The sequence below is a fragment of the Ctenopharyngodon idella genome, chromosome 9, assembly GCF_019924925.1.
Source record: "Ctenopharyngodon idella isolate HZGC_01 chromosome 9, HZGC01, whole genome shotgun sequence".
Taxonomy (NCBI): Eukaryota; Metazoa; Chordata; class Actinopteri; order Cypriniformes; family Xenocyprididae; genus Ctenopharyngodon; species Ctenopharyngodon idella.
Window position 1 is genome coordinate 2,260,212 of NC_067228.1, and position 13,749 is coordinate 2,273,960.

Here is a 13,749-nt window from a genome sequence, read left to right on the forward strand (position 1 = left end):
TTCATTTCGTTTGTAGAGTTAGCAGTATATGGTGTTGCGTTATAGTAAAGTAGTTATGAACTGAATACTGGTATTTTAGCTTAGTTTGAGATTATTTGCTTTACAGGGATGATGATGAGGAGGATGAGGAGGATGTTACAGATGATTTTGCTCCTGACTGAATATGTCCTGGTCTCGTCATATCAGTCGAACTCCACAGGTAACTTCATATCAGAAAATTTGTTTAAAATTTGATATTTGGGTTGTTGAAAAAAGGACAGATTTTGGGTTAAATAGAGATGCTTTTGATTTTGTCAAAAACCAAAACAAACATTCATTCATTCATTTATGTTTTTATTTATTAGCACATTTAAAAAAAATAGATGGGTAGTTGAAAGATTTTAAGTCATTTATATATTTATTTATTTATTTGCATATTTCTTTAAAAATAGATATTTGAGTTGTTTACAAGTGAACAGATTTTAAGTTATTTATTTATTTATTCATTTATTTTATTTGTTTATTTAAACATTTCTTTAAAAAATAGATGTTTGAGTTGTTGACAAGTGAACAGATTTTAAGTTATTTATTTATTTTTATATATTTATTTATTTGCACATTTCTTTAAAAATAGATATTTGAGTTGTTGACAAGTGAACAGATTTTAAGTTATTTATTTATTTTTGCACATTTTTTAAAGATTTTTGGGTTGTTGACAAGTGAACAGATTTTAAGTTATTTATTCATTTATTTTTATTTATTTATTTAAACATTTTTTTAAAAATAGATATTTGGGTTGTTGACAAGTGAACAGATTTTAAGTTATTTATTTATTCATTTATTTTTATTTGTTTATTTAAACATTTCTTTAAAAAATAGATATTTGGGTTGTTGACAAGTGAACAGATTTTATTTATTCATTTATTTTTATTTGTTTATTTAAACATTTCTTTAAAAAATAGATATTTGAGTTGTTGACAAGTGAACAGATTTTCAGTTATTTATTTATTATTATTTAATTATTTGCACATTTGTTAAAAAAAGTTATATGGGTTGACAAATGGACAGATTTTGGAATAAAAGAAGCTGAGAAGCTTTTTTGGCAAAGAAAAAAGTTTTTGTCAAAAAATAAACTGGTTGACCTATTTATTTGTTTATTTGTTTGAAGGGATTATTTAACTGAATATTAATATGCATTCAGTTAATTTTGCTCCTGACTGGGTTAAAAGGAGATGCTTTTAAACACATTTAAACGTGTCTCTGTTTTATTAGTTAAGTGTGAAAGATCTGATGAAAGGAAAACAGTGAGAGTGATGGCTGGAGAATCCCTGTATTTACCCTGCCCCAACACTGATTGCCATACTGAGACTGAAAACACCTCGTACGAATGGTTCAAATACCTCGAAAGAACAGAGCAGGTTGAGCAAATCGGGACGGAGGAGAGCGAACGCATCCATTACCACCTTTCTGAATTATACATCCTTTGGTTAACCCTGAACGACACGGGACGCTACATCACACGCTGGTGATCGCACACACTTCCATTCACTGTCAATGCACCTGCTCTAAAGAAATAGTTCAAACTTTATTCCTGTTTCATCCCAGAATCTTCCTCTAACAGCAGTGTGTGTCGTCCTGTAGGTGGTATGAGGAGGACAAATGTGATGAATATGAAACTGACATTGTGGTTTATGAAGAGTTCAACACAGATCTCTTGTACCGTACTTTGGTAGAAGAAAAGGCGTCACAAATCCACTGTCCGGTGTGTGAATATCAGCAGGCCACGTTCATCTGGTATAAGGTACTGTATGATGGGTTTGATGTTTGTGGTAAATTTGACGGCATGTTTGCAATGTATGAGTCAACTAAACTGATCACTCATCTGATCAAGGTTTAGACGTGACAAATATCCTGTGTTTGACTTGGAAATGATTCATACAGTTTCATGTTGGCTAATGCAAAGGGGAATTCAGCTGTTCACTCGTATTGCAAATAATTTACTAAATTATAACACTGAATGAAATTAGACAATAATGCGAAACTCATTAATTTCACTATAGGCTGTTTTTCATCTGTTCAAATACTTAAAGATGTCATGAATAGCATTTTTCATTTTATAATCCAATTATAGTAAGATTTGTACATGAAAAACAGTCATAATTTAGAAATGGCCTTTTTCTACTGTTTTTGAAAACTCTGTTTAAAGGGCTGTGTCTCCTTTGAGACTTCAACTTAACATCTTCTTTGTATATGATATGATATATATATATATATATATATACATATATATCAATACATGTACCGTGACGGTTCGGGACGAATATATATATTTTGGTACATGTATTCGTCCCTAACCGTCACGGTGCGGTTCATGCAGTTACACGACGAATACAGTCAGTCACAGGCGATCCACTCTCCAATCCAGAAGGGGGCGCACGCGGTAATGCTTTTGAGCATAACTAACCAGCATTAACCACCAATAATCGCAATAAGCTCTGTGTTTTGTTACTTTCGATAAGAAACAAAGTGCCATCTTTCAGATTCTGTCCATTTTATCACGAAATTCGAACAATAAATGGCGTTTTGACGCTTTTTGATGTGGCGTGACAGATCGCTGTTTAGGCGCCTCAGTTCAAACGGCAGCGCGGAGCATCTCTTCCTCTTCACTACTACAGAATGAACATGAAGGTATGTTGAAAGATACAGTACAACTTACTGAAACGTATCATATCTCGTGTAATCGCTCAGTGTTTCAACCGCGGAAAGATGTCAGTAAAACAGTTCGTAATATGTACATTTACCTCAGAAAAGCCATCCAGTGTCAACGGCCTGTTAGTTTGCTAGAGAAATTAACTGTTTCGCTAAATATATGCACTATATTAGTTATATATTAATTATATTTTACTTAACCTGTTAATGTAAGGCCTAAATAAATCCGTCATAAAAACAAGTTGTGTAAATGATTATATTTCAACAACGAATTGGAGAAACTGCCTTATGTGTAATGTTGTGTGAAGCAGAAGACCCAGAAGCGAAAGAGCAGATCAACCAGGATTTATTAACAGTTCAGAAAATGTACAACAAAGGCAGACTGCCAAGCGTCGTCCTCTTGGACGCTTGCAGCTGGTAAACAGAGAAAACTAAACTAAGTAGCAGAATCTGGCGAAGGCTCGCAGTGCTCAGTAGCTCGGTCTCGGATCTGGAAGCGCCACAGGTTGTAGATTGAATGTACAATGCCTGGCAGCTGGAAGAAACCAGGTTTGAAGTACAGAGGGCTCAGAAGGTCGGATCACAAGACGGTTACTGGGATTAAGACTAGGATGAATACACAAATAAACGTTAAGGATATCTGGATGTGAGCAGAGAGATAACGCCACAATCTGGTAATTAATCATCTGACAAAGAAACGAGAAAACAGCATGGAGAAATAGCAAAGAAAATCAGAGAAGTGCAACAGGTGTGAAAGCATATTCAGCGCGAGCGCTGATAGTAATGACAAACAGCTGAGTCTAATAGGAAATGAAGGCAGAGGGAAAAAAGAGGAAATAAGGAGAAAATCAAACCCGGCTCATGACATGTAATTTACTTGTTTACAATACATAGATTTTTATTATCATTTGAGTGTTGATGATTATATCTAAAAATAAATAGCAACTGAATTTAATCATTTGGGCTCTGTTGTTAATTGTAATGTGCAAGTAAGGGCTCTCTAATAGTTTACAGCATTAGCAGAGATAGATTTGTTTATCTTTAAAGTGCCCCTATTATGGCATTTGAAAGGTTCCTAGTTTTGTTTTGGAAGTCCCCAACAACAGGTTTAAAAGCATGCAAAGTCAAAAAACACTTTAATTTTCTTATAATATGCATTTATTGTTAGCCTTATTTGCTCAACGACTCCCAAACGATTCGCTCAGCGATTCATTTTGCCGAACCCCTTAGGCATTTCTCAATACCAAGTTCGTAAAGTTCGGACTTGCGTCCTTGGTAGTTAGGACTTGGCAAGTTCGACTCAGGAGAACGGACTCCCGTGGACAGGAGGACACAAGTCTGGTGATTCTGCAAATGGCACAGCAGCATACTTGATAATGTCACTCAAGTCGCTCTGGCTACTCTGGGTTGCGTTTCCCGAAAGCATCGTTATCAAACTATGGTCGTAAGTCCCATTGAACTCTATTGCAACAACGGAACTTACGACCATAGTTTGCGCTGGCTAGCATGTTATTTACATGATTAACACATTGCTACCATGTTGCTAACATTACTAGTATGTAGTTAACATGATTAGCACATTGCTACAATGGGTTGGCTTTCTCAAGCCAACTTAATTATACATGAGGGACTGTCGAATCAGTTGAAATTATAATTACAGTTACAGTTGATTGTGGAAAGTGTGGATTACACTATTATGTTTAAATCTACTCCATCAAAGTTTCTTTTTAACAGTGTGTTCATGAATGCAACATCATTGTCCCGATCTTTTCTCTTTGGCAGGATTTCTCTCTTATTCCAAACCAAGAGGCTGAGGCTTTACGTATCCGTAACTCTTCAAAAGAAAGCGAGGGTATTTACACCTGTGTTTGCACCTGGGAGCACAATGGGATAAAACACAACACCTCTGCATCTCGCAGACTGACCATCAAAGGTATATATTCCTCATCCGGCCGTGTCTGGTCCTATACTCTGTGCTGAAAGTTAGTTTCTAACACTGTCCTCCTCTTGTTCATAGATATGTCCAGCATTCCTCCTGCGTTTCAACTTCCCGTCAATAACTCCATTGTGATCACTGATGTGGGTGAGGAATGGGTTAAAATCTCTTATCATCATAAATCACACTATAAAAAAGTCCGGTTAAAACAGTAATCCTTTAACTTTAATACTTCTGACATATTTAAAAATGGTAACACTTTACAATAAGGTTTCATTTGTCAACATTAGTTAACACGAACTTCTACAGAATTTATTAACATTAGTTGATGTTAATTTCTACATTTACTAATACCTTTTTTAATTAAAAGTAGTATTTGTTAACATTGGTTAATGCACTGAGTGTGAACTAACATGAGCGAACAATAAACTATTTTTATTAGCTAACATTGATAATGATTTTTAAATGTTGTAAACATTATTGCTCACTGTTCGTTTATGTTAGTTAATACGTTAACTCATTTTAACAAATGTATGTAAGCTTGTTTCCGCCACTACATAAAAAAAATAAAAAAGGTAATTGCGACATTTTATCTCACAATTCTGACTTTTTTTCTCACAATTGTGAGTTATTAAGTTAGAATTGCGAGATATAAACTCACAATTCTGAGAAAAAACGTCAATCTTTTTTCCCTCACATTTGGACATTGTAACTCGCAATTCTGACTTAATATGACGCAATTCTGACTTGATAACTCGCAATTGCGAGAAAAAATTCAGAATTGTGAGATAAAAAGTCGCAATTACCTTTTTTATTTATTATTTCATGGTGGAAACAAGCTTCCATACCTTATTCTAAAGTTTTATCAAAAAGGTAAACATGTCAACATATTTTTTTTTATTTATTTTTTTTACTTTTTTTAAACATTTGTTTTTCTCAAAATGTGAATATTATAAATGGTATTTTAAATATTTAAATATAAAACCCTCAGAGGGTAGCAGTGTTATTTTAGTTTTTATTTAATTTATTCATTTTGAATTATAGCTTTTATTTTTATATTTTTCATGTTAACATTTTTATAGTTTTCATGTTAATTTTACTTTAATTTTTAGTCATTTTTAATATTTAGTTGTTTTTTTAAATATTGCTATTTAGGTTTGATTAGTTTTTATTTTGGTTTTAGTTTTAGTTTTTATTTCCAGTTAATAATGTCAACTTACTTCAGTTTATTGCCAAGGCAACATTTCTAATTTTCATTTAGTTTATGTTTATCAACAAATGTTTATATTTTAATTTAAGCTTTATTTTTTGTATTTCTTACTTTCACTTTCAATTAACAGAAATGTTTTTAATAGTTTTAGATTACAATAATAATCCTGGAGGGTAGTTGAGAATCTGACAAAACAAAATACATATTTTATCAAATTGACCCGCAAAACATTAAAAATGCAATAGAAATTTCATATGCATGTTCCACAACATCTCAGAGTGTCGAAACTTTGCATGCATGTTCACGACCCTAACTGAGAAATAGTATCAAAATATTACCAGTTTTTCAAATATGTGTTGCGGGTTAAGGAGTCAAATAATTTATTATTATTTAATTTCCCACCTTGAGGTGCTTTTGTAATGTTGGCGTTTTTTTATGCACCAAAAGTTACAGCATGTTTTCATAGTAAAGTGAAGATTTAATGTTAATGTCCAATCTGAAAGCCTCGATTGCTCTTGTTTCTCAGGTACAGAATTGATCCTCCAATGTTCTGTCTTCTTTGGACGCACTGTGTGTGATGAGTGCTTTGTTCACTGGGAAAGGAATAAAACCAGGATAAATGCGGTGAATGGATATAAGCAGGAAACAAGGTGATACCTCCTTCAATAAACTTGCTGTAAACTATTTATAATTAAAGGATTTTTTAATATGTTCCTTGAGGTTGTCATGAGAAATCGAGTCCCCTGAGGAATCAGGTCTCCTTTAGGACCCAGGCAGTAATGCCTGATCAAAAGTTGTTATCATGATGTCTTGACTAATTATAACCCGTTTCACTCTTGTATGATGTTTATTACATTAAGTGCACAAACAACATGCTTAAAATATAAAATAAATGCCTATGTATTGCATAATAAAACAAACTGGAAACACAACCATGCCTAAAAATGTAATTACTATGTTTTGTAAAAGTAATTTAATATTACTTTTACACAATAATAGCAATGTGGTATAGTATATAATATTACTATTATAATTTTTAATAAATTAATTGTCATGCTAAGTATACACAAACATCATTGAGCATTAAACATGTAATTGGGAACTATATTGGAAGCAAAAAACATAGAATATAAGCTAAGCTAGCAGGCTGATTTCACAACCTGTAGCTTCAGTATATATGAACCATGTAATGTAAAAGACATTAATGGTCATTGTAACGCATTTTAAAAGGTATAAATCATAACGTGATTTTGCAGGAATTATAATCAGCGCTAAAAATGCTACCCATTAAAAGTCTGTTGAACCAATGGGATCACTCAGGGTCCTAAAGGAGACCCGATTTCTGGGGGGACTCAATTTCTCACCACACCGGGATGCCATTAAAATAAACCATCCACTTGTTTCCGACACTGGGATCCTTCTGAAGTCTGTACAGAGACGCAAATGAGCTGTCATTTGGACATGTCAAAGTGATTATAATGGATTATATTTGCTTTTGATGCAACGCTCACATCAAAGCAAATGTCAGCCATTAAGCAACTGAACGCCAATGGGTGGGGCCTATGGTGCGATGATGTACAACACAAATTCTGGAAATGTTGGGATGTTTTTTAAATTTGAATAAAATGAAAACTAAAAGGCTTTCAAATCACATGAGCCAATATTTTATTCACAATAGAACATAGATAACATAACAAATGTTTAAACAGAGAAATTTTACACTTTTATCCACTAAATGAGCTCATTTCAAATTTGATGCCTGCTACAGGTCTCAAAAAAGTTGGCACGGGGGCAACAAATGGCTGAAAAAGCAAGATATTTTGAAAAGATTCAGCTGGGAGAACATCTAGCAACTAATTAAGTTAATTGATATCAGGTCTGTAACATGATTAGCTATAAAAGGGATGTCTTAGAGAGGCAGAGTCTCTCAGAAGTAAAGATGGGCAGAGGCTCTCCAATCTGTGAAAGAGTGCGTAAAAAGATACTTTAAAAACAATGTTGCTCAACAACAAATTGCATTGCAAATCTCATCATCTACAGTGCATAACATCATCAAAAGATTCGGAGAAACTGGAGAAATCTCTGTGCGTAAGGGACAAGGCCGAAGACCTTTATTGGATGCCCGTGGTCTTCGGGTCCTCAGACGACACTGCATCACTCATCAGCATGATTGTGTCAATGACATTACTAAATGCACCCAGGAATACTTCCAGAAACCACTGTCGGCAAACACAATCCGCCGTGCCATCTGCAGATGCCAAATAAAGCTCTATCATGCAAAAAGGAAGCCATATGTGAACATGGTCCAGAAGCGCCGTCGTGTCCTGTGGGCCAAGGCTCATTTAAACTGGACTGTTTCAAAGTGGAAAAGTGTTCTATGGTCAGACGAGTCCAAATTTGACATAAGTGCATACGGTATGGGCAGCTTGCATGTTTTGGAAGGCACTATGAATGCTGAAAGGTATGTAAAGGTTTTAGAGCAACATATGCTCCCCTCCAGATGACATCTATTTCAGGGAAGGCCTTGTGTATTTCAGCAGGACAATGCAAAACCACATACTGCAGCTATTACAACAGCATGGCTTCGTCGTAGAAGAGTCCGGGTGCTAAATTGGCCTGCCTGCAGTCCAGATCTTTCACCTATAGAGAACATTTGGTGCATCATTAAACGAAAGACGACCACAAACTCTTCAGCAGCTGGAAACCTATATCAGGCAAGAATGGGACCAAATTCCAACACCAAAACTCCAGAAGCTCAGAACCTCGATGCCCAGACGTCTTCACACTGTTTTGAGAAGAGGAGATGCTACACCATGGTAAACATGCCCCCGTCCCAACTATTTTGAGACCTGTAGCAGGCATCAAATTTGAAATTAGCTCATTTTGTGCATAAAATTGTAAAATTTCTCAGTTTAAACATTTATGTTATCTATGTTCTATTGTGAATAAAATATTGGCGCATGTGATTTGAAAGTCTTTTAGTTTTCATTTTATTCAAATTTAAAAAACGTCCCAAAATTCCCGAATTCGGGTTGTAAAACTATTCGTCGATGTCTAGCTCTGGAGGCAGTAATATGCAAATGTGACGTTACATATCCTGCAATATCAAAACTAACCATTTTTGGAGCTTGATTAAATAAATGCTTTGTTTAAGGAGAATGATGTTTTAAGCTCTGAAACTTGCAAAATGTTTTAATAGTACAAAGACCACTTATATGTCAAAAGAGCAACGCAAATTTGATTTCTCATGTCATGACCCCTTTAAAAGTAGTTAAACTACAGTTGAGCTACATTTTCAGAAACGTAGTGGCTCAAAATAAGTATACATATTTAAACTAAACAACTGATATCCCGCTCTTCTCTAGTTCTTGTTACTCTAAACAGACCTGTGATATGAACAGTACATTTTCTGATGAAGAACTGGGTAATTAAATATGTCTGCGGTTTTTCTCCAGAAAGCAAGATGGCATCATGGAGTCATTTTTGACCATTACTAAAGTTTCTGAGCTGGACCTCCGTTCTGAGTATCGCTGCAGAGCTGAAGACTCCTATAAAGTGTATTATGTATCAGTCATTTTGAAGCGTAAAGGTAAGATCCTCTGATCCTATCTATGATGAATATAGTTCAACCTAAATTAAAATGCATTATTTAACCCAATATTTGTGTGCTGCGTGTATTGTGAGTAATGCCTCTTGCTTGACTTACAATATAAAGCAAAGTTAATACTTGAATAAAATGTTGCTAAGATTTCTGTTTTAGTATTAATGTTTATTAGAATTAATACTTTATATTTGTTACATTTTATCATTATTAGGTGTTCAAGCACGTAGTGCTGAAACCCTATTGTAATTGTAAGGATTTTTATTATTTTTCTTCCGCCGTAAAACTGATCATGCAGACCAAACCATAAGGCCTAGAGACTTGAAACTTGGCCAGATGATAGGTCTCAATTTGGGGAGAGGTTGACAGAGTATGACCCAGATTGGCCCATAGGTGGTGCTACAGGGATTAAAAAATGCAAAACTGCTCATAACTCCTAGACCGTTTGTCGTAGACTCAAGTGTCTTATATCATTGTAATCAAGATGATTTCATTTCTGCCTGATTTCAAATTTATCAAATTTCTGATTTCAAATTTTCCTACTTTTGTGAACTAGTCACCTGATCGGAACCAAACCAGTGCAGAAAGATTCTGTGGAGTCTGAAAAACTTTAAATTTCAATTCACGGTCGCTAAGGGGCGCCAAATTGTTCGAAATGGGCAGAACCACTTTTACTAAAATGGCTATAACTCTTGAACGGAATGAGATATTTTCACCAAACTTGGAACACATGTAGGGGCTCAATCTTTGGTGACAGTAAAAAAAATTGCGTCGATTGGACACTTGGTGGTGCTATAACTTGAAAAAAAACATGAAAACAGCTGTAACTATGCAACCGTTAGTCCAATCAACTTGAAATTTGGCATGCAGTGTTTTGGTCCAAGGCGGCATGATAGTCTACGAGGACATTGGCGTATCTCGAAAAACATGGCCGCCATCGGCCAATGAATTTTGAGCACCTATTAGACAAGGTTAACGGAGGCCGAATGGAATGAAACGCAATGTGCATGTTTGACTCGTAGGCCTAGAGGTCTGTAAGAATTTTGAAAGAAATCGGCCACTAGTTGGCGCTAACAAGTTTTACGCCTCTGTAATCACGTTGTGTTTCACTGATCCACACAATATGCATATCATTTGATAGATCTCCTCATGCTGAACAACTTTGCCTCAAGAACCACTGCTGTCAATCAAATCGTTCATTAAATATTCGCAATTATGTAAAAAAACTACTTTTGCGAACTAGTCCTAGGTTTTTGCCCGATCAGAACCAATTCTCTGGACTCTCTAGATCAATAATTATCACAAAAAAAAAGTTGAACTTTACCCTTTGGATAGCTATAACAGGGTCATTTAGTAAATGGGTGTGGCAAAATATACTCAAAAACCAATGAATCCTAAACGAAAACTCACGAAATTAAGTGAGCACATGCAGAATATGACTAAAGAAGCATGCCAATTTTTATGGAGATCGGACCATAGGTGGCGCTATAACTGTTAAAAAACTTTAAAAACCATATATTTTTAATAGTAAATTGCCTGTTTTGGCTGAAAATGGTCTGTTCCTTCTATGATTTAAGTGGTTACATGCTTGCTAAATAAAACTTAACATCCTTTTTACGCATATGTGCTTAAAGGCCTTAAATGCTTGAACCCCGATAAATGCTGCTTGCGGCTTTAATAATATTTCTATTATTACAATATTTTGAATGCATGAATGTTAATATTAAAATATTTGCTAAAATATTTAAATATATATTCAAAATGATTTATTCAGCAAAAGTCATAACAGAGTCAAAGCCTTGTTGTTTTGTGCATTTATTCACGTTTTACTTTAGCATCAATGCTCCCTGAGATTCTGGCATGCGTTTGCACATTTCTTCTTGTCCTGGTGCTCAGTGGAATAGTGAAGTGGTTTTCACTGGATCTGGTGCTGTTCTTAAGGGAAATTATCGTCAAGCTCAACAGGACAGAGGGTAAAGAATAATATTTTATAATATTTATTAGATTAAAGATTTATTACTCAGTATTTTTGTCTTGTTTTTCAGTAAAATAAGCGAGTTTACGCTTAGAACAAGAATAAATATCTGCTAGTAATAATGCAAAATACTGTCGTTAACACTTATGACTGCAATGCAATGCAAAAATGCTAATTCTTCTTTTGACAGATGGGAAACTGTTTGACGCTTATGTGATTTACCAGAGAAACTTGGAAGAGAAGACAGACAAAACTGTAAGTGACTTTGTCAACGGATCTCTTGTAACAGTGCTGGAGAGCTACTGTGGCTTCAAACTTTTTATTCACGGCAGAGATGACCTACCTGGGGAAGGTACGCTTCATATAAACATCTTTCAGTGGTATATTTTTGATACATTGTGTGATGAACATTGTCATCTATGTGCTTGCTTTCACTGTACACTGCAAAAAAAGATTTTTTTCCTTCAGTATTTCTGTCTTGTTTTCCGGTACAAATATCTAAACATTATTAAATCAAGATACATTTACTGAAGAAGCAAAATGACTGAATTCTTAAAAATGCATCAAAATTAAGTGAGTTTATGCTTAAAACAAGAACAAATATCTGCCAGTGGGTAACAACTTGTTTTCCCTTTAAATTAAGTTTATTTTTCTGACCCCATTGGCAGATTTTTGATATTGTTTTAAGCATGAACTCACTTATATTGCTTATCAAGTAAATGTATCCTGATTTAAGAATGTTTAGATATTTGTAAAGGAAGAATACTTTTCTACTTTTTTGCTTTTTGATGCATGTTCCTCAAATGTTCCATGTGTTTCCACCAGACTGCATGAACATGACTGAATCTAAGATACAGCTTAGTCGGAGACTTATCATCATTTTAACATCTGGAACAAGTACCATTTCTTCTGCGGCTTATGATCTGGAATTGGGGCTCCATCAGGCTCTGGTACAAGGAGAAACTGGTGTGATTCTCATCCAGCTGGGACAGATGAAAGACTACACACATCTGCCTCTCGGACTGCAACATCTCCTCTGTAAGAATTCTCCTTTACTGTGGAGAGACGGCGAATCCTCACCAAGCTCGAGGTTCTGGAAGAGAGTGCGATACAGGATGCCTGTTGCGTCATCCCATCGGAAGAGTAGTTCGAAAAATGGATCACTAGAATGTCAGCGTTTAACAGTTTAATGCAAGAGATTCATTTTAGGTTCAGGCGCCGGATTCACAAACATTTGACAAATGACAGGCTTTGGCATTATTTGGCGAGGTCTGATATTTGACTTTTTTTTTTTTTTTTTTTTTTGTAGAGACAAAAAGTCATGTCAGACATAATCATGACCAACCACTGTATACATTATTGATCATTGGTGGCACTCCAAAGAATTGTGCACATTAATAGTAATACGTAAAGTTAAAGGGGTCAGTATTATATTTTAATGTTTTTGAACGAAGTCTCTTATGCTCATTAAGGCTGCATTTATTTCATAATAAATACAGAAAAAACAATAATATTGTGAAATATTATTACAATTTAAAATTATGGTTTTCTATTTTAATATACTTTAAAATATTATTTATTTCTGTGAAGCAAAGCTGAATTTTCAGCATCATTACTCCAGTCTTCAGTGTCACATGATCCTTCAGAAATCATTCTAATATGCTGATTTATTATCAATGTTGGAAACAGTTGTGCTGCTTAATATTTTTTTGGAACCTGTGATACTTTTTCAGGATTCTTTGATGAATAAAAAGTTAAAAAATATCAGCATTTATTTAAAATAGAAATCTTTTGTAACAATATACACTACCGTTCAAAAGTTTGGGGTCAGTAAATTTTTTTCTTTCTTTTTTTTTGAAAGAAATTAATACTTTTATTCAGCACGGATGTGTTAAATTGATAAAAAGTTAGAATATATTGTTAGAAAAGATTTCTATTTTGAATAAATGCTGTTCTTTTTTAACTTTTTATTCATTATATGATCCTGAAAAAAGAATCACAGGTTATAAAAAAATATTAAGCAGCACAACTGTTTCCAACATTGATAATAAATCAGCATATTACAATGATTTCTGAAGGATCATGTGACACTGAAGACTGGAGTAATGATGCTGAAAATTCAGCTTTGCTTCACAGAAATAAATTATATTTTAAAGTATATTAAAATAGAAAACCTTAATTTAAAATTGTAATAATATTTCACAATATTATAGTTTTTTCTGTATTTATTATGAAATAAATGCAGCCTTAATGAGCATAAGAGACTTCGTTCAAAAACATGAAAAATAGTAATGTTTCCAAACTTTTGACTGGTAGTGTATTTGTTCAAAAATACAATA

At 34.2% G+C, this 13,749-nt stretch overlaps 1 protein-coding gene across 1 annotated transcript; it reads left to right on the forward strand.

The window, feature by feature from the left end:
* On the forward strand, nucleotides 1–13,412 carry il1rl1 (interleukin 1 receptor-like 1). The gene is made up of 10 exons (XM_051907011.1): nucleotides 1–199; nucleotides 1,252–1,504; nucleotides 1,621–1,780; nucleotides 4,471–4,621; nucleotides 4,706–4,771; nucleotides 6,361–6,484; nucleotides 9,290–9,423; nucleotides 11,271–11,408; nucleotides 11,601–11,762; nucleotides 12,236–13,412. The coding sequence occupies exons 1-10, from the start codon at nucleotides 109–111 to the stop codon at nucleotides 12,598–12,600; spliced, it is 1,644 nt and encodes a 547-aa protein (XP_051762971.1). The 5' UTR covers nucleotides 1–108; the 3' UTR covers nucleotides 12,601–13,412.
* The last annotated feature ends 337 nt before the right edge of the window (nucleotides 13,413–13,749 follow it).

What these genes read in the sequence shown, in the direction of transcription:
- il1rl1 (XM_051907011.1), top strand. Translation starts at nt 109, where the DNA reads ATGATGATGAGGAGGATGAGGAGGATGTTACAGATGATTTTGCTCCTG. An exon ending in GGACGCTACATCACACGCTG is followed by an intron (nt 1,505 to 1,620) that starts GTGATCGCACAC and finishes GTCGTCCTGTAG; the next exon opens with GTGGTATGAGGAGGACAAAT. An exon ending in CAAGCTCAACAGGACAGAGG is followed by an intron (nt 11,409 to 11,600) that starts GTAAAGAATAAT and finishes TTCTTTTGACAG; the next exon opens with ATGGGAAACTGTTTGACGCT.